Here is a 26633-nt window from a genome sequence, read left to right on the forward strand (position 1 = left end):
GTGTTGAAACAGGTTATATAGTAGGGTGTATTTTGGGTGGGGGGGGTGTAGGCACCACTGCCCAACTCTCTTTCCAAATCCAAATTCAAGAAAAAGAGACTGGGAAGACCTTTTCCTTGACAGTGAGAGCCATTGGACAGTGGACTGGACTTCTCTGGAGGGCCTTTCCTTCCTTGGAGGTCTTTAAAGAGAGCCATTTTGGAAGTGCTTCCGTTGTGTATTCCTGCATGGCAGAGGTTAGGATGCACGACCCTTGATGTCCCTTCCTGCTCTCTTTGTCTACGATTCTCTGGTCAAATTAGCCGGTTATTGGGGCATGCCTTGCCTCTTGCTCCTTTGAAATGCCATATACAGGTGGATCGGTAGACAGATGTCTGGATAGATATTGCCTAAAGTGACTGGAAGGGGAGAGGAAAGGGAGAAAGTCAGTGGAAAAGGGGGTTTGTGACACAACGAAACTCCACCAGTGTTTTGCAGCCTGATTTCCGAAGGGGAGGAAATCCCCTGGTGAAGACTTTCGGTCTTTGGTCAGCTGCTGCTGCCGCCGCCACCAAATCCTTCCTGTCAGTTGGTGACTCATTTTCCCCCATTCTTGCCTGTTGTTGTCTCCATGTAACGCAAAGGAAGGCCACTGCAAGTAAGTGCCTTAGACTCAATGGCCCCCAACAGAGCTGGAACCAGTTACAAGCAACACACTTACCTAGAGAGCCAGCATGGTGCAGTGGGTTGAGCATCAGACTCTGCAAGACCCGGGTTCAAATCCCCCCCCCCACTCAGCCATGGAATAAGAAAACTCGCCAAGCAACCCACACAAAAGGGTCACCATGAGTTAGAAATAACTGGAAGGCACAAAACAACAACACATAGTTACCTGGAAGTATTTCCTTTTTCATGGATTGTTAAGCCAAAGACTCTGAAGGCACCAGATCCTTTCTGATTTTGGAAGCTAAGCAGGGTCAGCCCTGGTTAGTCCTTGGGTGAGAGACTGCCTTCAGAGGAAGGAACTTGCAAAATCACCTCTGAGTATCTGTTGCCCAACAAAATCCCTGTGAAGTTAATGGGGTTGTTTTCAGTCAACAAGGGACTTGGAGGCACATGCACACAACAGATATCTTGGAAACGTCATGAAATTACCGTCCTCTAGAGAGACAGTGTGACGTAGTGGTTTGAGTGTTGGCATACACCTCTGGAGACCTGGGTTCGATTCCCAGCTCAGCCACACAAAACTCTGGGTGACCATGGGCAAGTCACATTCTCTCAGCCTCAGAGCAAATCTTGTTAAGAAAACCCATGATAGGTTGTCCTTAGGGTCGCCATAAGTCAAAAATGATGAAGGCACACAACATTAATAACACTGGATTGCAATGAGTGGGTTGCAACGAACCCTCATTCCTTCCTGGGCCCGATCCTTGTCCCATGGGGGGCACACACAACCGACCCCCCTGTTCCAGCCAAAGACCCCCTTGTTCTGCATTTCCACACCGGCCGGTGACCTGTCTTTAAAGCTGAGAGTGAGGAATGACACCACTTTCCCTCTGAGGAGCTTCCCCCACAGCAATGGATGGACGTGTTCTGGCATGAGTCAGTCCTGCTCTGCCATCATCCAGGAGGGGGGTGGGTGGGGGGTGGTTTTCCCCCCCCTCCAATCCTTTTGTTTCTGGCCCCCTAATGATGTTAAGCGCATACGTGGGGAAGGAAAAGAAGAGCCCATGCACAGCACATGGTTTCTGAGCACTGCCGGTGACAATGCATCGTCATCATCATCATCATCATATGAAGCAGCCGCCTCGCACGTGGGCTCCCTCCCCAGAAATTCTGCTTAGATCACCACCCACACAGTCATTTACCAAATCCGCCCACATGGCAGCAGGTCAGAACTTGCCAGAGACATGCGCTCCACCGCCGAAGGAACCGCCAGAAGCTCCTCTGGCTGCACACTTTTTCACCTTCCTTGTGACTGGAAGCAGCTGAAGGCACCAGGCAGTTGCCTGAAGGAGAAACCCAAATTTCTTTTTCCCCCCCTGCACCCCTCCCCTCCACTCATTATTTGAGGAAGAGCTTCCACAGCTCTGTGGGAGAGCGCATGCTTTCCTTGCAGATGCTCATCTCTGGCATTTCTATGTCTGGCTGGGAGGAAGGAGAAACCCCATTGCTTGTAGGGACTGAGCCTCTGCAAACACAGCAGACTGGCTGCTGCCAGTGACTTCCACATTGGCATGGGTATGGATCCGCTCTGGGTTTTAATCCAAAGCCTCCTAGGTACCACAGACCACATTTTCCATCCTAAAGAGGTTTTTGGATCAGCACTTTGGATTGCTCCTGTAAGGACTGCACCGTAACCCAAAGCTGATTCATGGGCTTGTGCTGTGGAAGGATGCTTTCTGTACTGAGAGTTTGCTGCATTTTAATGGCACCCCAGAAATCCATCCCTTAAAAGGCATCCCTCCCCGTGTGGCATTTGCCCCCGAGACACTTCTTTGTGCCTGCTTCCCAGTTTGTTCACGCCTTCCCACTTTCCTGTCTGGCAAAGGATGGAGAGAAGGGGTCTCAGCCCTAGTTTGCAGCTGGCATGGCAGGTGAAGAGTGTTAGAGGCATTTGCTGACCAAGTTTGGCCCCACAAACGTAATCATAAACAGTGGCTGGGATTTGATCCGTCACCCAGTCCTTGAACTGGGGACCCACTGGGCATCTCCTCTCTGTGCTGCTTCATATTCCACAGAGGGCTTTAGCCCCATAAAAGGAGGGTCTAAATACCTTAAAGGCACAAGATCCTGTCTGATCTTGGAAGCTAAGCACTTACATGGGAGGCCACCAACAAACATTGGGGGCTGTTGGCTGTATTTCAGAGGAAGGAACTGGCAAAGCCACCTCAGAGGATCCCTTGCCTAAAAATCCCTATGAAGTGCATGTGGCCACCACAAGTCAGCAGGTAACTTGAAGGCCTTCACCCCCTCATTTTGTATTTTGCACACTGTATATTAAGTGGGTATCAGTACTATTTGTCTCATTTACATCTTTTCAACATGTCCTATTGCATCTCTGCTACTAATAGGTCTCAACATTCAAGTCATAGGAAGACAGGAAGCTGTCTTATCCATCACCAGTTCCTTGGGGATCCATCTAGCCCAGTATTGTCCACACTGACTGGCCATAGCCATGGCTCTCCTGGGTTGCAAGCAGGATGTTTTCCTAGCGCAGCATGGAATAGAAGCTGCCCATATACCTAGTCTTCTAACCCCAATCCATCTATCTTAGTATTGCTAACCCTGCCTGGCAGCCAGGCTGCAGGCAGAAGCTCCTTGAGACCTCTGGAATCCCCCCAACCAGTGGTCTTCCACCCAAGTACTAACCAGGCTTGGCTTTGCTTAGTTTCCAAACTCAGATGAGAGATGGAGTGTGTTCAGGGTTTTCTCACTGTTGGCATTTTCATTTGTTCAGAAGTCCATTGGAGATCTCTTTTCCCAAAAGCATCTCCGCTGCACCTGACCTGCTGTTCAGGCCTCAAATGGCAGACTCTCCTCTCATGGCCAAAGGACTGCATTGGTGGCCCACCGGGGCCCATGGGCCCTCTCTCCCCTTCCCACAAGGTTTATCTCTGAGGGCCCTTTGGGAGCGAGGCTTGGCTTGGGCAAGTGGGAGCTTGTTGCCATGGGCACAGTGATGACATTTTCATTGGGACTAAAAATGTTCTTCCTGGCAAATTCACACTGGTGTGGGGGCTGAGGTGTGCGAGTGTCGTGATAGCATTCATCCCAGTCCGTTTGCAAGGGCCGAGTGCGAGGGAGTAAAACTTTTGGTGAGGTGTGGGTGTGCATTCATCAATATTTTGTTGTTGTTGCGTGCCTTCAAGTCTTTCCCCACTTACGGCAACCCCAAGGCAACCCTATCACACACACTACTCTCTTATCCCCATTTACTTTGATATCCTTTGCGGTGAGCAGAAGTTGAGCATACAATTGAAAGGGTGAGATGGTTTGTGAGCAGAAAGGGAGGGAAGAAGGGAAAAGGGAGAGATCCAGGGAAGGGGAAAGGATTTGAGCAAATACTGTTATTTCACATGGCTGTTCTTTGGCATCGCTTCTTGGAGAGGATGAAAGGGATGGGTTTTGCCAAAAGACATATGGAATACCAGCACAAGACAAAAGCGGTTGGCAGGGACGTAGCCAAGGGGGGTGGGGTTCTTGGGGTCCGGACCCCCCCCTTCCATTAGAAAAATGAATGGTGTGTGCTCCTGCACCACCGCACCCAAGTCCCATGATAATGGTGGCACTTAGTCTGGAACCCCCCCCCCCCTAAAATCCTAGCTACGTCCCTGCAGTTGGGAATGTTTGAGAGAGACCAGACTGCGCTGTGATTTTGGGTTTGTGTGTATGTGGGTCTCCAGTGTCTGTGCTGCTGCCACACTGCAGTAATAAAGCAATTTTGACACCACTTTAACTGTTGTGGAATCCTTGGATTTGTAATTTGGTGGGACACCGTTGCTCTCTGACAGAATTTCTCACAAAACTACAAATCCCAGAACTTCCAAATGTGGTTGGACTGCCACTCCCAGCATTCCTCAAGTCTCAGCTGCCTGGGGCTGCTGGGACTTGCAGTGCAGCAGCATCTGTAGTCTGCATGATTCCCAGCCCTGATCCGAATAGTCAGCTGATTTTTAAAAAAACAACCCACATTGGATGAATGCCAGCCTTAACAAGTAATGGCTTTGATTGGTTGATTGATTGACTGATTGCTTGAAGCTGTACTCAACTGAGTTTGCCGAAGAGTTCTGTGGGATCCAGAAGTGTTTCCCTAATGCCTGCTGAGCCTTCTTCTTGCATGGCTTAAGGAGGGTGCTGCTAGCACTCCAAGGTTTCGTTTTTCTCGCATTGCCTGGCTGTTCCCCTGGCGCTGCCACGGCCGTTGTCTGAATCCATGGAGAGATGAAGGCTTCGTTGGCCAAGTCCTTCTGTGGCAAACCCAGGGAGGGATCCCCAGCTGAGGAGGGAATTTGGGGGCAGGCAGCAATTGGGGGGAGAGGGAGCCTTGCAGTAGACCCTGAGACCCCTGCAGTAGCAAGGAGATGCCTCCTTTCCTTTTACTGTTTCATTTCTGGTTCTGGTTTTTCAAAGGAGGAAAGGTGAAGGTTCACTATTTTATTTTTTGGTCCTCCCAAAAGGTCACAGCTGGGAGGAGGACTTTATCCGGAGACACAATTGCCTGCTGACCCAGGAAGATCAATCTCTCTCCCTGCCTCCCCCGAAAGCTCACCCTTTGCACTCTTATCTTTTCAGGGAGGTTTTCTCTTTTACAGGCCAGCTGCCTTGGAGAGGAGAGGCTTCATCATCGCAGGGGGGGCTCACTTCCAAATCCTCCCTGCTTGGACAGTCGCCGGTCTCCTCTCCAAGGACTGATCAGGGCTGACCTTGCTTAGCTTCCAAGATCAGACGCTGGATCCTATTTCCAAAGTAGGATCCTCTTCTGTCTCAAAGGTAGGGACCTTCTTGCAGCCGGAGGGCTTCATTCAAGGTGTTCTCAGGGCTCACATGCCAGTCATGGGCCAGCCTCAGGCAAAAGGTGGGACCAAATTTGCAAACCTATTCTGTCTCTCAAAGCTTTCACTGTCAGTAATGAAGCCTTTCAAGACAGAACTGTGCTTGTCCAGAATGGAACGAAGGGGAATCCTACAAAACCCGGAAAGCCACCAATACTGTGTGTGTGCTGTGTGCTTTCAAGTTATTTATGGTGACTCTAAGGTGAACCTATCATGGAGTTTTCTCTGCAAGATTTGTCCAGAGGAGGTTTGCCATGGCCTTCCTTTGAGGCTGAGAGAGTGTGACTTGCATAGCTGAACTGGGAGTCCAGAGTCACAGCCCACCAATCAAACCAGTACACCATACTGGCTTTCAGTACTGGTGTTACCATCAAGAAATTATTCCTGCTGTTTTGCTGGGATCTCTTTCCTTGTGGCTTGAATCTGCTGGCTCTCAGGACCAGGGCTGGAGCTGGAAGGGGGAAAAGGCAAGTCCTTGCAGTCCCTATGGGGCTCCCAAAGTCCCCAGGTGCCCAGGGCAACTCATACCTGGCATTTTTTAATTTGGGGGAGGATTGAAGAGAGTGCATTTCATCTGCTGACCACTCCTGGGGGCCACTGTTTCCAATGCTGAGTGCCCTTCATCTCTGGGGTGTATGTGTTTTTTGGGAAGGGTCTGGGGAGATGCCAAAAAGCCCCTGCATGGCTGGCGTGGGACTTTCTTTCGGCACAGACTGCCTTTCCCCACCTCCGCTCCCCTGTTGTGACTCATATGGAGAAAGCGCTGCTGCGTATGCAGACTTCAAGTCTAGACTGGGTTCTGCTGCAGCACTTTCCTATCTTCCTTCAAGAGGAGCTCCGCTCAACCTCCAGCACACGCAAACAGGTTCTGCCGGCAGATCACTTCTTGCGATTGGGGCAGGTTGCGAGAGAGAGAAAGAGAGAGAGAGAGAGAGAATTCTCTGAAACCAGCCAGCAGCTGGTTTCAGTCCTGGGAGGGGTGGCTGCGGATGACAGGACAAGCCTGAGCAAATCTGACAAGTGACTGGGTCCAGGGCCAGGCCTGGGGTTTGCATGGTTTTTGCAGACTTAGCTTGGCTGGCAGGCAGGCAAGGAGGTCTCTGTGCCCGAAGAAGGCGCCGGTTTACGAAGGTTGTGTTTTGGGGCTGAGCGCCCACCACCCTTTCCTCTCTGTTGTGTCTTTCTGTGGATCTCCATTCCTCCCCAATTCCCAGCCCTTTTCCCTTTTGGTCTTTGGAGTGAGGTGACAGTTTAGGTTGGGGTTGCTCTTGCAAACACTGCCTGCGAAGTGTGTTCTTGTCGGTCGCATGCAGAGTGTCCTAAAAGAAATGGTAGCTGCTTCCTTGTGTGTGTCATGTGCCTTCAAGTTGTTTCTGACCTATGGTGGCCCTAAGGCAATAGGTGAACCTGTCATGGGGCTTTCTTGGCAAGATTTGTTCAGAGGAGGTTTGCTATTGCCATCCTCTGAGACTGATAGAGTGTGACTAGCCAAAGTGTGTCACCCAGCGGGTTTCATGGCTAAGCTGGGATTCGAACCCTGGTCTCCAGAGATGTACTCCAGTGCTCAAACCAATACACCACACTGGCTCTCCTTAAGCCGCTTCCTCAAGAAGCCCAAATTCTCTTCCCTTCCTGATCTCACTCTCTTGTTTTCTTCTCTCGCTTTCCTCTCAGGGTCAGTTTATGCGTAAGTTCAGCAACTTTGGATAGTAAAGCTTTTGCTTAGACTGTTTAGCTTCAGACTTGGCGTTTTTGGGGCCTCGCCATCTAAACTCTCCCTGCAAGGAATGCCCTGTGGCTAGTGGTCAGGGCCTTTGGGCCAAGTGCTTCGAAGGAGCTCAGAAATGCAGCACAAAGGTTATGGCTTTCTTCTGTTGTCTTTTTCCAGCATCTAGTATCCAGAGCTAGATTGCCCCTGAATGAGGAGGCTCTGTTCTTGGTATCCCTGTGCTCCATCCAGTTGTCTACTCTACGCACACACAAACACACCTTCCCCTTTAAAGCCACATGAGTTGGCAACTGCGCTACTCTGTGACTGGAGTGTTTATGGACTTCCTCTTTTTTTGTGAGCTAAAAGACTTTGGAAGATAAGATTACTTGAGTAGTAACAGTGAGACATGCGCTGAAATGACAACTGAGTCCGTCATGCCCCCAAAGAGCCCAGTCATCATTTTAGGGTGACTTATTTATTTGTTATCATTTGTTCTTAAAAGGGCACAGTTGGGGAAAGGGGCTTTCCATTGCCTTCTGAATATGGCCATAGTGTACATATATATTTTTCTTTTGTGCAAAGAGCTGCCCCCTCCCCCCCCAAATCCCCAAGTTGTGGAAAGGAGAAATAACGTGTGACGCCATCAGTCCCCATAGGGCTGCCAGAGTGAAAAGTCGAAAGGACTTGCGTACCTCTCCAGCAGTTGTGTAGAAAAGGGGGATTCAGCAGCCAGAGAATAAGCAACACCTCCTGAAGGCCCCTCTTCTACTCAACTCTTAGGGACAGAGGAACCCTGGCCAGCTTTCACTCTGGGGACCCTGCCTGTCTTTTCCACATCCTCAGTTTGGGGAGCATCCTTGCAAGGAGGCCAAGTAGCTCAAAGTGCAAGGCTTCTCCTTTGGCAGGACTGGGGCAGTAAGCCTGGGCACCCAGAGAGAGTCATGTCTCACTTTGCTATCTTCCTGCCCACTTTGAGACCCAGGAAAGCGCATGAGAAGAAGCAGCCCACATGGGTCTCTAAACCCGGCTTCCCTTCCTCTTTGCGTACATACTTCCTCAATCTCAAACCCCCTCTTCTTCCTCTTCCTCTCAAATGTGGCTGCCCTGAATTTGGTCAGGGAAGGCCCTGTGGGCTGCATCCCTGGAGGGGGAACCGCTGCGCTTGAGCTGGTGGGAGCAGTGCCCCGGTGCTCTTGGAGAGGTGGCATCCATCCCTGGGCTGTTTGTTGCCTCTGGCAGGTGGGCAAGTGCTCCAAAGAGAGGCAGGCCACACAGCCGCCTATCTTTCCTTCCATCCCTCCTTTGCCTCTTCCTCTTCTCTGCTGGAGGACTGGCTCTCCTCCTCCCTTCCTCCTTCCCTCCTTCTCCTCCTCCTGGAGGCTGGGCATGCCTGTCACGTCCACCCTGTTTGTGTTCGTGGGGCAGCAGGGGCTGCACAGAGGAGGGAAGGAGGGGGCCGGGTGGCCTGCGGCGGAGCAGCCAGAGAAGAATGGCTCCAGCCTCCGGCAGCAGCAAAGCCCCTGAATGCACCCGGGTCCCTGCAGCCGACCGGCTCCAAGGAGAAGAAGAATGAGGCAAGATGGCTGCTTACTAGCCCTGGAACCACCACTGAGCCACTGGAGCTGAGGAAGAAGAGGAGGAGGAGGAAGGAAGAAAAAAGGAAGAAGGACGGGTGCGTGGGGGTCTTTTGGGGGATGAGGAATGGTCTGCCAGGGAGCCAGCCAGGAGAGTGGGAAGAAGGTGTGGAAGAAAGGCTGAGCCAGGTAAGCAACCCACTCCTTGGCTCACCTAGTCTGAGCCTTTCTTTCAAAGGCAAGGCAGAGGATGGTTCTCTAAATGGTCTCTTGGGAGGCATTGGTTAAGCCCCTCACGCTTGGCTTTGCAACGGCTGGACACACTCTCTGGCTCTCGCTGGTTTTCTCTTGCTATTTTCTTAATATTTTCTTAGGTTTTTAAAACATTGTTTTTGCTTTCAAAAATTAGTTTGCAGGGCTTACAAATCATTGTTTAATGTTTTGGGTTTTTTTGGCAGGTGGAAATCAAAGAGGGTCAAGAGAGCAGCGGCGGACCGTTGGGGCAGGCGCTGGCAGCTGGGAAGGAGGTACCGCTTCTTCTTCTTGTTCTTTTTGGAAGACAGAAGCACTTACAAGGGATTTGGAAAAACGGGACGGGGGAGAAAAAATAGCCCCAACAGGGAGAAAACATTTAGGACTGATTTTTAAATGTTGTCTAATTTCTGGGGCGTTTGTGTTTTGTGCAATTGTGTGGATGTTTGGGGTCCTCATGCTAATTTTCTTTGGGCCTGAAGAATGTATGAAAAGGTTATTTGTGCCCATCCTCCTACTATCCTCCCCAATCCCTTTATGAAACTGGCAAAGGGGATGAGATGCTCTGATCAGGTGTGACATCATCCTGACATAACCATGGCGACTGTCTTACCCGGTTCGTGATGCGCGAGGCCCAAGGATTTCACAGTGGCTATGGCGAATGGGAGGGCAGTTCAGCTTCTTCAGATTTAGGGGAGATGGGAAGCCTTTTGGTGGCACAGTTGGGGAGCGATGGCTTGCTCCAAGGCCTTTGGTTCCTTGTAAAGAGTAACTTGACAACAGAGGAGCTTTGCTTTCCTTGCACGCATGCGCGCGCGTTTGTTGGCAGGATCTGGTCTCGTGGGCTGTCCCAGATCAGCAAGTGCCTCCGTGGGAAATTCCCTCGGAGGAGGCAGTTAAAGCCACGGCGGTGGCGGTGATGATGAAACTCACAACTTGTCATTGCATCTTGTGGCGAGTTGGGTGCTGATGGGTAAATAGACGGAGAGGCGGATAGGGCTGAAATAACATGGAAAGAGGGTTGAGTCTTGTGGTTGCCCTGGAAGCGCGTCACGCAGAAACCAGAACGCATGGTGAGAGGAGAAGTCCAGCAAGAAACAGGAGAGGTCTGGGGTGTATCTGTCTCCTCCATCTCTAGGACAGTGCTTCTCAGGCTTTCCCATTTGGTGACCGGCTTTTTTCCCAGGGCGCTGCACTAAGTTTATGTCCATTGAATACAACTGGGGTTTTTTTGTTATTGTTTTTTTGGATGGAAACTTGCCAGGGGTTAAGGGACCATTGAGTAGTGCTGTTGTATTACCTGCTAAGCCTTCCTTTCCTAGCCTCGTGGGATCACTCGGGTGGGACATCCCTTTGCATCCATCCCAGGTGTATTCGTCTTGACAGTTGACATGTTCCTTTAGCCGCAGGCCACTCTGTTAGGGTGCAAGGGTTGTTGTTGTGTGCCTTCAAGTTGTTTCCAACTTATGGTGACCCTAAAGGGGGACCTATTATGGGGTTTTCTTGGCAAGATTTCTTCAGGGGAGGTTGGCTGTTGCCATCCTCTGAGGCTGAGAGAGTGTTACTTGCCCAGTTTCACCCTGGTCTCCAGAGTTGTATTCCAACACATCCTTAGGCTGCAGCCATACTAGAGAAATAACCTGGTTTGGCACTGCTTTTCAGCATTCTGGCTCAAGGCTATGGAATTCTGGGAGTTGGAGTTTGTTGTGGGCCCAGAGCAGAGCTTAAGGAAGGAAGGCCCCACAACTTAGTCAAACTCCCAGAATTCCATAGCCTTGAGCCAGGATGCTGAAAAGCCATGCCAAACCGGGTTATTTCTGCAGTGTGGATGCAGCCCTAGTCAGCCAGAGTCTAACTCCAGCATTCGAGGCCCTGGGCCATGATGGCACTAAACAGGGCTCTCTATTCAGGGATTTTGGGTAACAGTTAACTTGGCTAACCCTCATGCACAGTATCCTGTGTGGTGCAAACATGCCCCATGTCCGCATTGGTGTTTGCAAATGCAGAACCAATGTATTTCCCACAATATCTAAACACAGAGAACCAGAAAACATTGGTTCTTACACAAGGAGGAATATTTGTCTTCAGTCGGGGGGGGGGGGGAAGGTTTGCAGATGTTTGCTCTCTTGTATTCAAGATTTAAAAAATGTAACTGACACAAAGGCAATACATTGTTGACAAATTTTTGGATCCTTAATGTTTTTTTGTCCGTATAACCCCCACTGTACCCTTTTGCCAAAAGCTGAGGACATTGCTTACACCTCTTAAGGTGACAAATATTATAGAAGACCTACCTTTGAGGTCTGGTTTTGTGTGAATTTTGCAATAAAATATGAACCTGGGAGATCCTAAAAGATCCCATCTGTTTAAATTGAGGGTTAAAGAGTTAGATTTTCTCCCCTTCTGGGAGAAATGTGTGAACTGGTAAATTCATTAGACTGATCAAGGCTGGAGAAGATGAAGATAACAAAGATTTTGGAACCAAACCTGTGAAAGGAGTGCTTTCATTGCAGAAATTACTCTGCAAAAAATTGGAATGTATTTGAAAATGTCACAAAAACAATAGGTCTTGGGTGAGAAAAGGAGAACTTTGGCTGCTATGATATTCCTGACCTCATGCTTTTGGCAGCTCCATTGCAACATCCGTCAATCAAATAGCGGAGGATGCTCTGTCCGGTTTGTTCCCTCCCAGATGAGAGGCTTGTAAAAACCCAACTCATTCATTGACTCTTGTCAAACTTTACACGGAGGGCAGACAGTGCATTCTTTTCCCAACATGCATCTAAACCAACATCAACTGTTATCAACCAGTGACCCTGAACTGCCCGGTTGTACTCTCTTGTGACTTTTGACGCTTTCTAAGCATGCTTGCCCAAGATAAGACTGGTTTTGAAAGGCTCCTGCTCTGTGTTCTGGCCGTCCTTCTGTTGAAAAGGGATGTGTCCAAAACTGTGCGGTTCCTTTTCTTGCTAGAAATTGGGTTGTTGGGGGACAAGTCTGTGTCTGCTTCCGTCGGATTAATCTTCTGGGGGCAGGAAAGACTGTTGGCTGTGTTTCCTTCATCTCATGGGGAGGGATCCTTCAGACTTCCATGTGCTCTTGGATTGCAACTCCTAGCAGCCCTAGCCAAGGGTGGCAAATGCTGGGAGTGGCAGTCCAACTTTCTCTGGAGGGCTGCACCCAGTGGGTTTCTGGGGCTGAGCAGGGGTCTGAAGCCTGCTCTCCTGGTGTCTACACCCGTTGCCTAAGAAAACCCTTTGAAATTCATGGGGTCACTATAAGTGAACAGGCAACTTGGAGGCACATAAGACACACACAAACACACAGTAGGGCAAAATATTTTCCTCTAGGCTGATACCATGCGGTATTAAGATCTTACGTCTGTGAATCCAGAACATCCAAAATGCTTGAAAGATAGGACACCTTGGGGGCTGAGCTTTCAGGTACTTTGGATACTAGGCAGAATTACTGGATTTAGGGCATTAACACCAGATAGTCTCATACTTAGCACCACTGTACCATCCAAGAATGTTGACAATGTATGTATGTTGCGTGACTTCAAGTTGTTTCTGGCTTACGGCGACCCTATAAAGACCCAGGGTTTTCCTGGCAAGGTTTGTTCAGAAGACGTTTCTCATTGCCATCCTCTGGGGCTGAGAGAGAGTGACTTGTCCAAGGTCTCCCAATGGGTTTCAGGGCTGAGCTGGGAACTAAACCTTGTCTCCAGAGTCATAGTTCAGTGCTCAAACCACTAGGCCATACTGGCTCTCTATGTTGACAATGGAGTGTCCTAAATAGCCACCTTGCCTATTTTATTTGGAGCAAACAAAGAAGGCAAAAGCCCAAAAAATCTGTCACCTTCATTTGTTTAAGTTCTGTTGGTTAGTCAGTTCTGATTAATATTAGCGATTAAGCACATCCTTCTGGGATCCAGAGCCAACTTGCCAGAAGTGTCTGTTTTTAAATCAGGTATATAGGTGTGTGTGTTTTGTGCAAAAACCATAAGAGGGAATGGAAGTAGTTCCTCCGCTTGCTTTCTCCAAGAGGAGTTGCGTTGGTTTCAGGAGAAAGGACTTTCGAGAAGAACTTTAGCTGAAGAGCGGGGTTTAAATGCCGCAAATAAAGAAATAAACTTCCCTTTGTGGTCTTGATGGCCTTCTCTTCTTGCTTCCCAAACCCGCCAAAGGGCCCTGGAGGTTGAGGTGGCTAAGGTTAGAGTCCTGGGGCAACTGAAGGAGACCCGCTTCCTCCTCCTCTTGCCAGCTCCAAAATGTGGCCGCCTGGCGCTCTTGGCGGGCAAAGCTCCCGCTCATTCATTTGCTCGCTGGCTTGCCCGCTTTCACGTGGCCGTTTTGATTTACAAACACTGTCAGCTCTGTGTGTGTGTGTCATGTGTGTGTACACCTCCCTGTGAGTCAGCAGCCCCGGCACCCTTCCAGCAAGACTTGTAGGTTACAGGCGCTTGGGAGGCCAAGGGGATGCGGGTCATTTGCTGGCCCAGGACTACTTCCACTGGTGATGCTGCTGATGGTGCTGAGGGCTACAACATGGATCTTTTTAAACTAGAGGCTTTGAGTTGTTCTGGAGATGCCAAGAGGCCTCCCTGCAAACAGGGTGACCAGATGTCCTAATAACCACAATGGAGAACAAGGCACCGCAAAATCTTGGACGTTCAAGGAAAATGGAGGACATTGCCAAATAACAGTTAAAAATAGGTTTTGGGGGGATTTTCAGGCTCTGTGGACATGGTCTAGAAGAGTTTATTTCTGACTTTTGGCCAGCATCTGTGGCTGCCATCTTCAGAGCCACAGAACCCGAAAAACCCACACGAAGCCACTGGGTGACCTTGGGCTAGTGGTCTCACTCTCTTTGCTTAATGGCAAACCTCCTCTAAAGGAAATTTGTACACCCCCCCCAAAAACAAAGAACCTTGTAAAAAGGTTGCCATAAATCAAAGCCAACATGAACTGCATTGTGCATTTCACAGCAGTAAATGTTTTATAAAACCAGGCAGCTGGCTGCCCGGGGCAAAGAAAAGGTTTGTGGTTTCCAAGGGCCTGGGGTGCTGCAAGGAGATGATTTGATGCCTGTTGGTTAGGGAACTGTGCTCCTGCCTGGCAGCGGGTTGGATGGGCTTTGTGGTCCCTTCCAACTCTGTGATTCTGTGACCTTCTGGCCAAGATTTTAAAGAGTATGTGTATGTGTATATATGTGTGTATGCATGCGCTCACATAAATGGAAGGTGTGCAAGGGCTCCTGCTTTGGGAGAGGTGCCTCTGGATGCCTTGCTGAGGATGCAGAAGTCTCCTGGGAATTTATTTGGAGATACTGCAATAGCAATAGCAAATGCATTTCTATATCGCTTATCAGTGCGCTTAAGCACTCCCCAAGCAATTTACAATGTGTAAGCCAATTGCCCCCAACAAGCTGGGGACTCATTTTAGCAACCTACAGAACAGTGCAAGGTTGAATGGACCTTGGAGTCCCTGGGATCGAACTCACAACCTTGCAGCTGTTAATGGCTGCAGTACCAGCTTTTAACCCACTGCATCACCAGGGCTCCCAGTCCAAACTGGGTGAGTTGGTTGTCCCTTCAGGGCAAAATGGGCCTGGAATGTCCTGCTGGTTTTTACCTCTCATGGATGCTTTAGCCGTGCAGATTTGTGCCCTGGCTGGACTACATGGCCCTTTGGGTCCCTTCCTGCCCTAGGATGCCTGGCTTCCAGGTTGCACTTTGCTAGTTGCCCCCTTCTTCTCTCCTGTCTGCAGCAGCAGAGGCTCTTGCTGCTTCTGCGTTGGAGGAGGAAAGATGCCCCCCCCCCGGCTTCCATCAGAGCTATTTTTAGCCCCTCCGTCTCCAGGCATGAATGGCGAAAGGAGTGACGGCATCCGTCTTGTACGTGAGCGAGATTTCCCTCGCAGCTCATGCTTTGCTGATCCCTGTGTGCTTCGTGTGTGGAAGGATGGTGGGGAGGAGGAGGAGGAGGAGAGGGAAGCCGGCTGGAAGTCCTTTTTTCTCCCTTCCTTTCCCTCCCACAGTTATTTCCACTTCGGAAGATATTTCCACTTTGGTGGGAAAGGCAACATGGCTGGGGGATGAGTGGAGGGATCCCCGCGTATCGTTTTCTCTGAAGCCCCTCACTCACTGTGTCCTGGTTGCTGGACCTATGAATCATAGGCTCCTAGGATTGGAAGGGACCCCAAGGGCTTTCCAGTTCATCCCTATTCTGCCATGCAGGAAGACACAATCAAAGCCCCTGCTGGGACAGATGGCCACCCAGACTCTGTTTAAAGACCTCCAAAGAAGGAGACTCCACCAACCTCCAAGGCAACAGCGTCTTCCACACCCAAACCTCTCTTACTCTCAGGAAGTCCCTCCTAATGTTGAGCTGGAATCTCTTTTCCTGGCGCTTGCATCCATTGCTCCATTGGATCCTATTCTCTGGAGCAGCTGAAAACAAGCTTGACATCCCGTCAAATATTTAAACAAGGTGATCATATCAGCCTCCTCTTCTCCAGGCAAAATATACCCATCTAAATCTCTCATCATAGGGCTTCCATATTTCCCACCATTTTGGTCACCTTTCTCTGGACACGCTCCATCTTTTCCACATCCTTCTGGAGCCCACAACTGGACGCAATATTTATTCCAGGTGAGACCTGACCAAAGCAGAACAGAGTGGCACTATAGCTTCCCTTGATCTAGACACTATACTCCTATTGAGGCAGCCTAGGGTCCAATTGGCCTTTTCAGCTGCTGTCCAGCTTGTCTACAAAGACTCCTAGATCCCTTTTGCCTGTGCTGTTGTCAAGCCCCGGTGTCCCCCATCCTGTATCTGTGCATTTCGCCTTTACAGCCCAAGTGCCTGTTGAAACTCATTTGGTTAGTCTTGGGCCGACTCTCTGGCAGATTCTTTGAGATTTAGGGGCAGTGGCCTGGATGCAGATCTCTCTGCTAATGTCCATTCCTCTGGCAGCAGCTGCTTCCAAAGGCCAGCTTATATCTTTGTCTGTATGTGCCTTCAAGCCGCCTGTCGACGTACGGCGACACCATGGATTTTATGGGGCATTGATTAGGAATACTCAGCAGTGTTTTTGCCAGTTCTTTCCTCTGAAACAGAGCCTCCAGTGCCTGACGTTCATTGGTGGTCTCCCATCCAAGTAATACCCAGGGCAGACCCTGCTTAACATCCAAGACAAGATGAGATCTGGTGGTGCCTTTGGGGTGTTTGGGCCTTGTCTTTGCCTAGGCCTGCCTTTTATCAACCCGTGTGTTGGAAAGACCTGCTGGGGGAAAATTGGGAGAGGCAGCTGCAGACATCCAGGAAGTCTTTGGCAAAAGGCATGATTTTGCACAGAAGCCGGGGATTCCAGAACTCCTTCAGAATCTCATTTGCTTAGCAGCTCATTCTCCTTTTTATTTAATCTGTTCATTCAAATGTTTTTATCCTGCCCTCCGTTTTGAGGTCTAGGGCAGCATACAGTTAAAGCAAGGTAAGCAGTTTAAATCTATTCCAATAGAAAACATAACCAGGATTTGAATACTCACTGACCCACTGGGTGACCCTTGGGCCAGAGGTCACACTCTCTCAGCTTCAGAGAATGGCAATGGCAAAGAAGGAACTTGCCAAGGAAATTCCAGATTAGATTGGGATTAGGGTCGCCATAAAGCAGAAATGACTTGAAGGCACACAACAACAGGAGGCTGGGAACTCCAACTCTTCTTCTTTCTTTTGGCAGCCAGCAAATTGGCAAAAGTGCCATTCCAAGTATTTAAACCCAGCCTTGGTGCTCTAACCCAGTTTGGCACCACTTTAATTGCCTTGGCTCAAGGCTGTGGAATTCTGGGAGTTGGAGTTTGCTCTGCTCTGGACCCCACAACATACTCCAGCTCCCAGAATCCCATAGCCTTGAGCCAGGATGCTGAAAAGCGGGGTTATAATAATAATAATTTGTTTTATTTATATACCGCTATTCCAAAGATCATAGCGGTGAACAGCAAGTAAGCTAATTAGCAAGTAAGCTAATTTGCCCCCAACAGTCTGGGTACTCATTTTAGCGACCTCGGAAGGATGCAAGCCTGAGTCAAGCTTGGGCCCTTTTGCTGGTCTTGAACTCGCAACCTTGTGGTTTCGAGTGAATGGCTACAGTACAGGCATTTAACCACTGCGCCACCCAGTGTGGCTGCAGCCCTACAGCACCAAGGATGTGAGCAAAATGCACCGGCTCCAATAGTCCTTTCCTTCCCTGGGATCCTCCTCTGTCTGTCTCTGACTCAGAGCAGCTGCTGGAAGGAAGGAGGCTGGGGACTTTGGAGGCCTTTCTGGTTGCCAGTTGGCTACCTGCCCTTTTGGAGAGAGAGAGGCACGCTTGCTTGGCTTCTGCGCTCTGGATACCATTGGGATGCCGAGGTCGGGTTACAATTTGTGCACCAGCACGAATGACCACGCTTTGGAGAAGATCCCTTGGCTTCTGCAGTAGTCCTCCTTTCCCGTCCCAGCTTCTTTTTTTGGGGATGATGTCATGGTGGTTTCCCTTTAAAACATATCCAGGGGTAGCTGTGTTGGCCTCATACTAGTAGTAGTAGTAGTAGTAGTAGTAATAATAATAATAATAATAATAAATGATTTATTTATATTCCGCTTTTTCCATGCAAAATCAAAGCGGATTACAAAAGAAAGGTATCAGATACAAATATATATATATATATATATATATATATATATATATATATAGAAAGAGAGAGAGAGAGAGACTCCCCACCAATTGTAGCAGAACAAACATAATAACAATAAAATAATTATACAAAAGCAGAAATAAAGCATAAAGAATACAACAAGCATAGTCCAAAGTACGTGACATAGCATAATGCCTAATAAAAATACAAACTACAAAATCCCAAATACATAACATGGTAATAATTAAGGCAAAACGTCAAGATGGCGATTCCTGACACTCGCTGGATTTAGGGGGGAAGCACCCTCCTGAACGTGGGAAAATCCGCCAATGAAAATGCACACGATTCTTTTTACCTAAGAGAACACCTGTCTAGGGATCTCACATCATCCAGTGCAACTCAATAGTCAACATAATCTACCAGAATTTGATGATAAAATCATGCTGGAAGACCTACAAATGCCTAGAGAAGTCTTTTCTTTAGGAACCTCTAGATGATACAGTACAACTCTGTGGTCAACCTCTGGCAGAGTTGCGCTGGAGGACCAAGACGTTTCTAGATGTGTGTATTTGTTGCTGGGGTGAGTGGACCAGAACCAAAGTAAAATGTCACCTTGGCGCTGTTTCAAATTGTAGAACTAATTAAATAAAATTGCCCTAATGAGTTCCCCTAAGGAGCCTAATTTTTGTTGCTGGGGTAGGTAGCGGGGTGAGGGAAAGGCAAAGCACCCAAAACGCAGCTTCTCACTTCCGCCCCTGTGTAGTGGCACTCCGTAGGAGAAACCTTGCTTTTACACATTGGATTTATTTTCATCCCCCCCCCCCCAACCAGGTATGTTGTGTGTGTGTTTTCCTTGTGTGGCCTGCATGGGGAGGAAATGATGCTCAGGATGCCAGTGTGAGAAGTAAACCCACAGCGTTGGGTCTTGGCTTGGAATGGCTCCATCTTTTGGGCAGAGTCTTCAGGCGTGCATCCAGAAGTGCCTCTTGCAAGGCCGAGGTGCCTGCTGGCTCCATGCGTGTGTGTATTTATGTGTGTGTTTCTGTGTTTGTGTTCCTTCCTTGTCCTTCACTGACCTCCTGAATATCCTCTTGTGGTTGACAGTTTCTCTCCTCTGCCCAGAACTGGACACTTGGCTTTGCCTTCTGTGGCAGGTTAGCCGGTGCCACAGAGAGACCATGTGGGTGCCACTTTACCCAGGGTTTTACCTCTGCCTTTTCGCCAACATGTTTTTAGCCATGTAAAAATGCAATGGCAATGGTAAAATGCCACCTTGGTTCTGCTCCAAAAATCCCTCATAGAACCAATTCAATCAAATTTCCCTAATGAGCACACGCTGCACTCAGGAAACACAGCCCTAAAGAGGATGTGAGTGACGTTGCAAAGGAAAAATGATTTTTATTGTTGTTCTTGTTATAGGGCTGACCAGTCCCTATGTGTAGCCCTTGAGATGTTGTTGGACTACAACTCCCAGCAGCCTCCAAACAGCATGGCCAAGGGTTGCAGCCCAGAGAGTCCTAGCTCCACTGTCTAGTCACCAGTTAGGACTGCAGTGACCAGACTCATTCGCCTAAAAATGAATTGCATCTGGGAACGGTCTTTGAAGACAGTCAAGGCTTGTTGTTTCTCTCTTACACACACACACACACACACACACACACTGTTGTTGTGTGCCTTCAAGTCATTTCCAGCTGATGGTTAACCAAGCCCCTGGACGGAGTTTCCCTCCTGGTCGCAGTCCTCCTCTCCCTCCCTGGCGCCTTTCCATGGATCTGGCCAACCTCTGCCTTGGAGTTTGTGGGAGTGCGCAATATCAAAACCGGCTGGTTCAGTCCCAGCCCCATAATAATAATAATAATGTTTAATTTCCCTTTGTTTTCTTTTGGGGAGTTGGCAGGAATGCTCTTTGGCTCTTTAAAGACTCGCAACCTGCTGAGGCAGCTACACACACATCCAGAGAGAGAGAGAGAAACACACGCACACCCTGCTCCATGCTCCACTGTTTGGATTTGCCTTTAAACATCATAATAAGTGAGCCATTAACAGGCCCAGTTCAGCCACTGAGCGGCAGATCCAAGGTTGCTCTGGATGATAGCCATGTGGAGGAGCAACGAGGGACAGGTTTCAAGGGTACGGATTTGCCCTTCTGCTTGCTCCGGGAGCCAAGTATTGCTAGGGTTCTCGGGCTGGGATTGGAGTCAAGCATGAACACACCAGTCCCAGGGCCCTTTCCCAAATCTCCTGCAAGCCTCTGGAGAAATTTTTTAATTGGGAAGAAGGCAAGATGATGATGGTGATGATGATAATCATATTGAAATGTGGAACAGGAGGAAAATTCTGCAGATACCATGGACTTCCAGAGAGACAAATGAGTGAGTCCAAAAGAAAATCAAGCCTGAACTCTCCTTAGAAGCCAACATGATGAATCTGAAGCCCTGCAGAAGTAACCCAGTTTGACACCACTTTAGCTGCCATGGCTCCATCCTAGAGAATCCTGGGATCTGTAGTTTGCTCTGGCGCTGGAGTTCTCACTCACAAAACTGCAAAGCCCAGGCTTCCCTAGCATTGTTCCATGGCAGTTAAAGTGGATTATTTCTTCAGTGCAGATGCAGCCTCTGTCTTCTTCTGATTTCTTGGCTACAGTCTCCATTTTGATTTAGTGACTGAACCAAGATGTAGGAGATCTTCTTCCAATTTGTCTTCATCATCTGCTTCAAAGTCAGGTAAAAAATGCAAGAAGGTTATATCTCCAGAGGGTTGTGGGAGATTTGGGAGAGGGCCCTGGGACTGGTGTGTTCATGCTGCCTCTAACTAAACAGGTTGGACAGGTTGGTGTTGTTTGGAGAAACCCGTTTGTCCAGAGATGGCTGTGGGATAGAAAGCAACGTGGGTGGGTCGGTTGTGGGAGGGGAAGGCTGCTCCCGCTTTCCCTAAAAGTGATGGTTTTGCCCTTTTAGCATTCCCAGGCCTGGCTCCTCTTCTGCCGCTGTCAAGGGGAAGGGAGGAATCTCTGGGCAAGAGCACAGTCTTCAAATATACGTCTGTTTGGGTCCCTGCATCTCTTGATGATGTCTCAGAGGCAGTGTGGCTCACTGGAAAAGATGATGATGATGATGATGGTGATGCATTGCAAAGTGGAAAGCAATAAGAAAAGAGGAAGGCTGCATGACAGGAGGATTGACTCAATCATGTGAAGTCGAAGGCTTTCATGGCCAGCATCCATAGCTTTTTGTGGGTTTTTTGGGCTATGTGGCCGTGTTCTAGAAGGGTTTATTCTTGATGTTTCCTGACAGATGCTGGGGAAAATTTGGGAATAAACTCTTCTAGAACATGGCCACAGCACCCAAAAAACCCTCAAAAGACTGTTTCTGTGGTTAGACTGCAACTCCTGTGCGTTCTTAACATCTGTGCTTGCAAAGAAAGGTGTGAAAAAGAGAACTGGGAAAAGTGTGTGTGTCTATGCTTCTGTCTGGTGCCGAGTTTGGAAGACTGAACTCCTAAGTCAAATAAATATGTTCTTATTTGTGCTAAAACTGTTTGCAGGGTGCAGCCCTGACATCTCATTGTAGAGCAGATGCTGGAATAGTAGATGTAGTTGTAGATATCTGCATCTTTTATTTTGTCCAAATGCTAAATGTTCCCCATTAATGCAACACTCTTTGCCTTCCTTTTCCCCCTTGTGTCATTAACTCTTATCTACCTACTGACCTGCCTTCAAAAAGCATTTGTGTTATGCTTTTAATTTCCCAGTGTATTGAATGTCTCAGTAATGCTTGCAACGGGGTGAGGATCATGTGGTCCTCTTGAGGCGGCTGGATTGCAACTCCCATCTGCCTTTTCTTCCCTAAGCAAGAGTGAGGAATGCTAGGTGTTGTAGTCCAAAACATCTGGAGGGCTACAGGGTTCCCATCCCTGCCTTGAATGCTCCAAATTGTGTCTGTCTATATTGTTACTTTAAACAGTGATACCTTTTGTTACTTACAAAATGCTGCAAGTAACACTGTTGCTTTGAACAATTATCATCTCCTTCCTAAAGTAATGGTGCTACAATGGTGTTATTTCTGTTTTAGCTGTTTTAACCTAAGGCTTTTAGCTTTGTCTTTTTAAGCCACCCGGGGGGCCCTTCTTAGGAGAAAAATGGGGTATAAATTCAGTAAATAAATGGCTGAGACCTGATATCAGAGTTGTGTAAATTTCTGCACATGGAGACTCACATGTCCATTGTATTAAGCAGTCCTTGTGTTGAATGGCAGTGTTGTGCAACTGGACCCAAAGCACCAAATGCACAACTGAATGCATGTCAAGTGCACATGCACATCCAAGCGCAAGGGGAACACATGCGCAGTGTCTCTTCTGCAGCACGGCTGATCCACATTGGACAAAAGGTCCATCCACTTCCATAGGGGAGCTTAAAACATGTGTGACAACTGATTCCTGGCCATGGAGGGTTTGGAGAGCTTGGTGTGAACCTTGTCCTGTTTTGAAGGGTCCAACAGTAGTGTGGCTTTTGTACCTTTCCCCGCTCAAGTTGTGATGGTTGGAAGAGGCTGCTGGTTTCCATGTCAATGAGGTATTGAACCCTTTCCTGGCTTTGTAGTCATTAGCTGCTGCTGGATGGAGATACCACTTTGCCACTTTGCAGGGGGTTCTTCACTTCCTTTCTTTGTCCTGATTTGTTTTACTTCATTTCACAACATAAGCTTGGCTTTCCCCTCTATGAAAACCCCCAGATTCACAAAATCCCATCACTTAAGAGCAGCCACCGAGAAGGACCTCCCTTCAGTGATGTGCCCATGAAGGTGGTGGGACCAAGAAAAAGCCCTCCTCTGAAGGCCTGGAGGCTCATACAGGGACATGGGCCTTTTGCATTCTCAGAAGCACCTTCTGGAGCTTGAGGTGTGCAATCCATATCCAGATCTGGGGCTGGATTCTCCACAGATAATAAGCAAGCTGCTGGGAGAGGCATGCAGAGAGAATATTTTGGATGGCTTCAGATTTGGCATGAAGGTGGCATGGCCAGCTGAGAGGGCTGTCCACCCGGCAGCTGACCCAGATATGGTTCCCTTCCACTCCAAGGCTCTTTGGCCGCTTAGCGGAAGTGTCAGCTCTTTCAATTATCCCTCAGCTTTAAGAGTGGATTTCCAGGAATGAACTCCACTTTTGGGAGGAAGGCAGGGGCAGCCTTGGCTCTCCCCAAACAAGTGGGCCTGATCCTGCCAGGACTAATCTTTTTACTTGATCCCTTGACATGTAAAGACTTGAGAAAGGGTGGGAATCATGTGGCCCTCCAGATGGACTACAGTGCCCATCAATGCTAGCAGAGTGCTGGGAGCTGCAGTCTAACAATGTCTGGGGGGGGGAGCATTTTCCCATGCCAGCATGTTGACTAGTTATTGATTGTAACTCCCATCAGTTCTCCCCATTGGCTTTGCTGACAAGGAGGCCTAATGGAAGTTGCAGTCCCAATAGCTAGAGAGCCACAGGTTCCTGGGATTACTACTCCTACTCCTACTCTTGTTACCCAGCCTTTCTCTTGATAGTGGAGACGCTACCAACATACCTAAAAACAATGCAGATTAAAAACTACACTGTTTTAATGGAAGCTGAGAGCTCAGGGCCAACGAATGCTTGAAACAGCCCCGTGTGGCCTATGGTCTGGCCGCCCCTGATGAGTATCCTGTTTGCAGAGGCGGCATTTGAGATAAGGTTTCCTCTCCCTGTAAACAAGGGGAGGCCTCTTCGGTTGCATAGTATCAATCAACAGGCATCTAGAATCCCTGATCTTGGTTGGGAACAAGGCCAGGGAATAGTAAGATTGGGAAACGGCTGCAAGGAGGACTTCCACCCACCAAAGCGCTTCAAGAAAACAAGCATTTGTCTCTCTTTCTCTCTGCTCATGTGCTGGGATATCCAGTCCATCTTCAGAGCTGCCTTGAGGCTCTGTGTCTTCCACTCAGCTTGCAAAAGAACAAACTACTTCTAGTGGCTATATTTCTTTCTTTGGTTTTGGGCTCCCATTATAAAATGGGCTCATGGTGTGGCTGAAACCTAGCCTGCAAGGTGGACAGGTAAAGGGCTTGACATCAGAGGAACAAGTTGTTTGGGCAACATATTGAGTTTTCTCCCATTTTTCCTTTGGCTTCATAGGAAGTGTTGTGTGCCTGGAGGCCGATCTGTTGGCACTTAACTCTTGACCTGAGAACTGGGGAGCTAGAAACAGGCCCCAGCTATCAGCTGCCTGTTGTCTGAATATCTGGGCACATGGCCCTCCCTGCTTTGACCAGCAGCAGTTTTGAAATGGAGGGAAGCATCCCATGCAGTGAGCAAAAGCTCTGTTTGTCTCTCTCCAAAGACTAGTCCATCATTAAAATGACCTGAGAATGCAGGATGTTTCCCGTTCCTTCAAAATGTGGGTGTTTTATAGGAGATTTTAGAAGCGTTGGGGAGATTTCTTCCGCCAGGAGCTACAAGGCTGAAATTTGACCCAGTCGTAGTTCAAGCCAGCTTTTTCCTCCTCCTCCTCCTCTACCTTCTTCTCTTTCCCCTTCTTCCTCTTCTTTTTGGCACTTAATGGTAGAAGTTCAGGGTGTGACATTTCCCACTTATGGGAGGCATGGTGCACCCCAAATGTTGGGGTGCAAGAAGGTCCTCAAACTTGAATTGAGGCAAGGTGTTTTCCAGGCATGCCTTTGCTTCTGTGCCGGCTGACTTTGCTCACTAGCATGCATGCAAGGAAAACAGCCATTGACGCTAAAATAGGATAACAACATGTTCTGGTCTTTGGATGGAAAACGATGCAGCAAAGCCTTTTGGTGACGGGGAGAAATGTGTTGCTGCCGGTGTCCTCTCAGCGAGGGAACCTTTCTTGCTGCAGCGAAAACTTATTTGAACTCTTCCCGCCGCCAGCCGCGTCAGTGGCTGAGTCACGTGGCCTGGGACTGCATCTCCGTGGAACGTAGCAGGAGGTGTGACCGTGTAGACAACGTAGTGGTGGAGATCTCCCACATCATTGTGCCAGGGCTTCCAGGTTGCATCAGAGGGAGCGGGACCGAGAAAGGAGGGAATGGGGCGACGGGTTGCTTGCATTTCTGTGCCGCCCGGTTCGGCCCAGCGCTGCGCTCACCTAAGAAGGGCGCTTCACTCTGAGGAGATGATGCTCGGGTGCCAAAATCTGTAGCCTTGAGAGAGAGCGAGAGAGAGAGGGCCAGAAACAGCGCAAGAGAAGAAGGCACACATGTGAGAGAGAGAGAGAGAGAGAGAGAGAGAGAGAGAGGGACGCAGTTGGCCACTGCCATGTTTCCATACTCCTCTTTTGCAGGGAGCGTCACGGGTTCCTTGCGCCAAACAGTCAAGCGGGGTCATCTGAGGTAGTTCCTTGGATGTCTGCAGCAGGGGTGGGATGAATTGGGGCGATAAACCCTCCAGAATCTGCAGAACTCAAGAGCTTTGGGGAGCAGGTTTTTCCTTGCTCACGCGCATGTGTGCCTGCTGGAGAGGGCGATTCTAAAAGAACATATGCACCAATATTTTCACATATCTGTGCATATAGGGGACCTTGTGTTGTTTTGGAAGGGCTTCCCAGAGCCAAAGGCCTTCCTCCCCGTGAGCCCTGGCTGGGGTGCACTTTGGTGCCCTGTTTGCAGAGGGGAGCAGTACGCTCCTGGCTCCCAGTGCCTGCCTCGCTGCAGCCTCCCTGGCCATGTACGTGCGATGTGCAGGAGGGATAATGGCCCCCACAGCTGTTCGGAGAGGGGAGGGGGAGGTCTGTGTCGGCTGAATAACTGGAGCAGTGTTGCCTCCTCTCTCTGCAACCCAGCGGCCCCCTTCCTCCTTCATGGTGCCGTGCGCTTCCCTCTGGATTCCTCCATGCTTCCTTCTCCTGGGGCCTCCCTGCCTTTGGTTCTCTCTCGGTGGCTTCTGCAAATGTAAGTCCTCCCTGGCTCTGTCTGTGTGCTTCCCTCTCTGCTTCCTGCCTCTCTCTCTGCCTCTCTCTTGCCCTGCAGTTTTCCAAGATGTCTGTCTGTCTCCTTCTTTGTGTTAGTGGAGAAGTGGCGGATGGGTCCTCCCCACCCTTCTCCGGCTTCCATGGTGAGCAGTTAGCCCAATCCAGCGTTTCCACCCAGTTGTTGTTGTGCCCAGGGCTGGTGTGTATGTGAGCGAGTGTGTGCCTGCTTGCCTGCCTCCTGGCCGAGTTCACAGATGAGATTTGTGTGCATGTGCCATCTTTGGCCAAAGCGGATTTTCAGCAGCTCTGGGGCTGAGCTGGAGGAGGAAATAATGGGGGCACTGCTGGGGGGAAGCTCACTGCAAGCGCCGCCGTGGCACACACCAACCTTTTGTGCTCCTCTGTCCACATTTTTTCCTGGCATTTTCCTGGAACAGAGCACAGTGTAGCTGCGAGAGAAGGTCTGTAGACAGCAGCCCCAAAGCCCAAAGAGGGGATGGGGGAGAAAAAGGAGGCAAGAGTGTCTTGGTTTGCCATGAAGGGGGTCACTGTCATCTCGTGATAGAGATATATTTTTCCTTCCCTTTAAAGTCTTGCAACGGTGCAGTGGAGTTTTCCTGGAATTGCATGAAACCACAAATGGCTGCTAACTTTTAAAAGTAGCTAGGGTTGAATTGGAACTTCTTCCAAAATCCTTGAAGGGATTTTCCTTCTAATGTTGGCAGCTTAATGTATTTTAAAAAAATAACAATAAAAAGGAATGTACTGGTTTAACATTAGAGGAGAGAGGCATCCATTCTTCCTCTCCCTTGTGTTATTTTTTTCTGTCTTTCACATCAAAACCTATAGTGGAGGCAGGATATTTTTATATTAAAAATTGTCTTAAAAGATAGATAGATAGATAGATAGATAGATAGATAGATAGATAGATAGATAGATA

The 26633-nt window shown here is 49.0% G+C and overlaps 1 protein-coding gene across 8 annotated transcripts in view; it reads left to right on the forward strand.

Moving 5' to 3' along the window:
• TET3 (tet methylcytosine dioxygenase 3) overlaps positions 1-26633 on the forward strand; it is a 64728-nt gene that overhangs the window by 6925 nt on the left and 31170 nt on the right. For 2 of the 8 annotated variants that reach the window (XM_042471439.1, XM_042471435.1), the window contains exon 2: positions 9278-9346. Coding sequence is in view for 2 of the 8 variants with exons in the window: in XM_042471435.1 (XP_042327369.1) it covers positions 9278-9346 (69 nt within the window). In the remaining 6 variants the exon portion in view is untranslated. Of the gene's footprint in view, positions 1-5215; positions 5473-8657; positions 9009-9277; positions 9347-19849; positions 20472-25486; positions 25674-26633 lie in introns of those variants that run through there. The other 6 variants (XM_042471440.1, XM_042471436.1, XM_042471438.1 and 3 more) reach the window with 6 other exon arrangements.

Source organism: Sceloporus undulatus, chromosome 6 (genome assembly GCF_019175285.1).
Source record: "Sceloporus undulatus isolate JIND9_A2432 ecotype Alabama chromosome 6, SceUnd_v1.1, whole genome shotgun sequence".
Taxonomy (NCBI): domain Eukaryota; kingdom Metazoa; phylum Chordata; class Lepidosauria; order Squamata; family Phrynosomatidae; genus Sceloporus; species Sceloporus undulatus.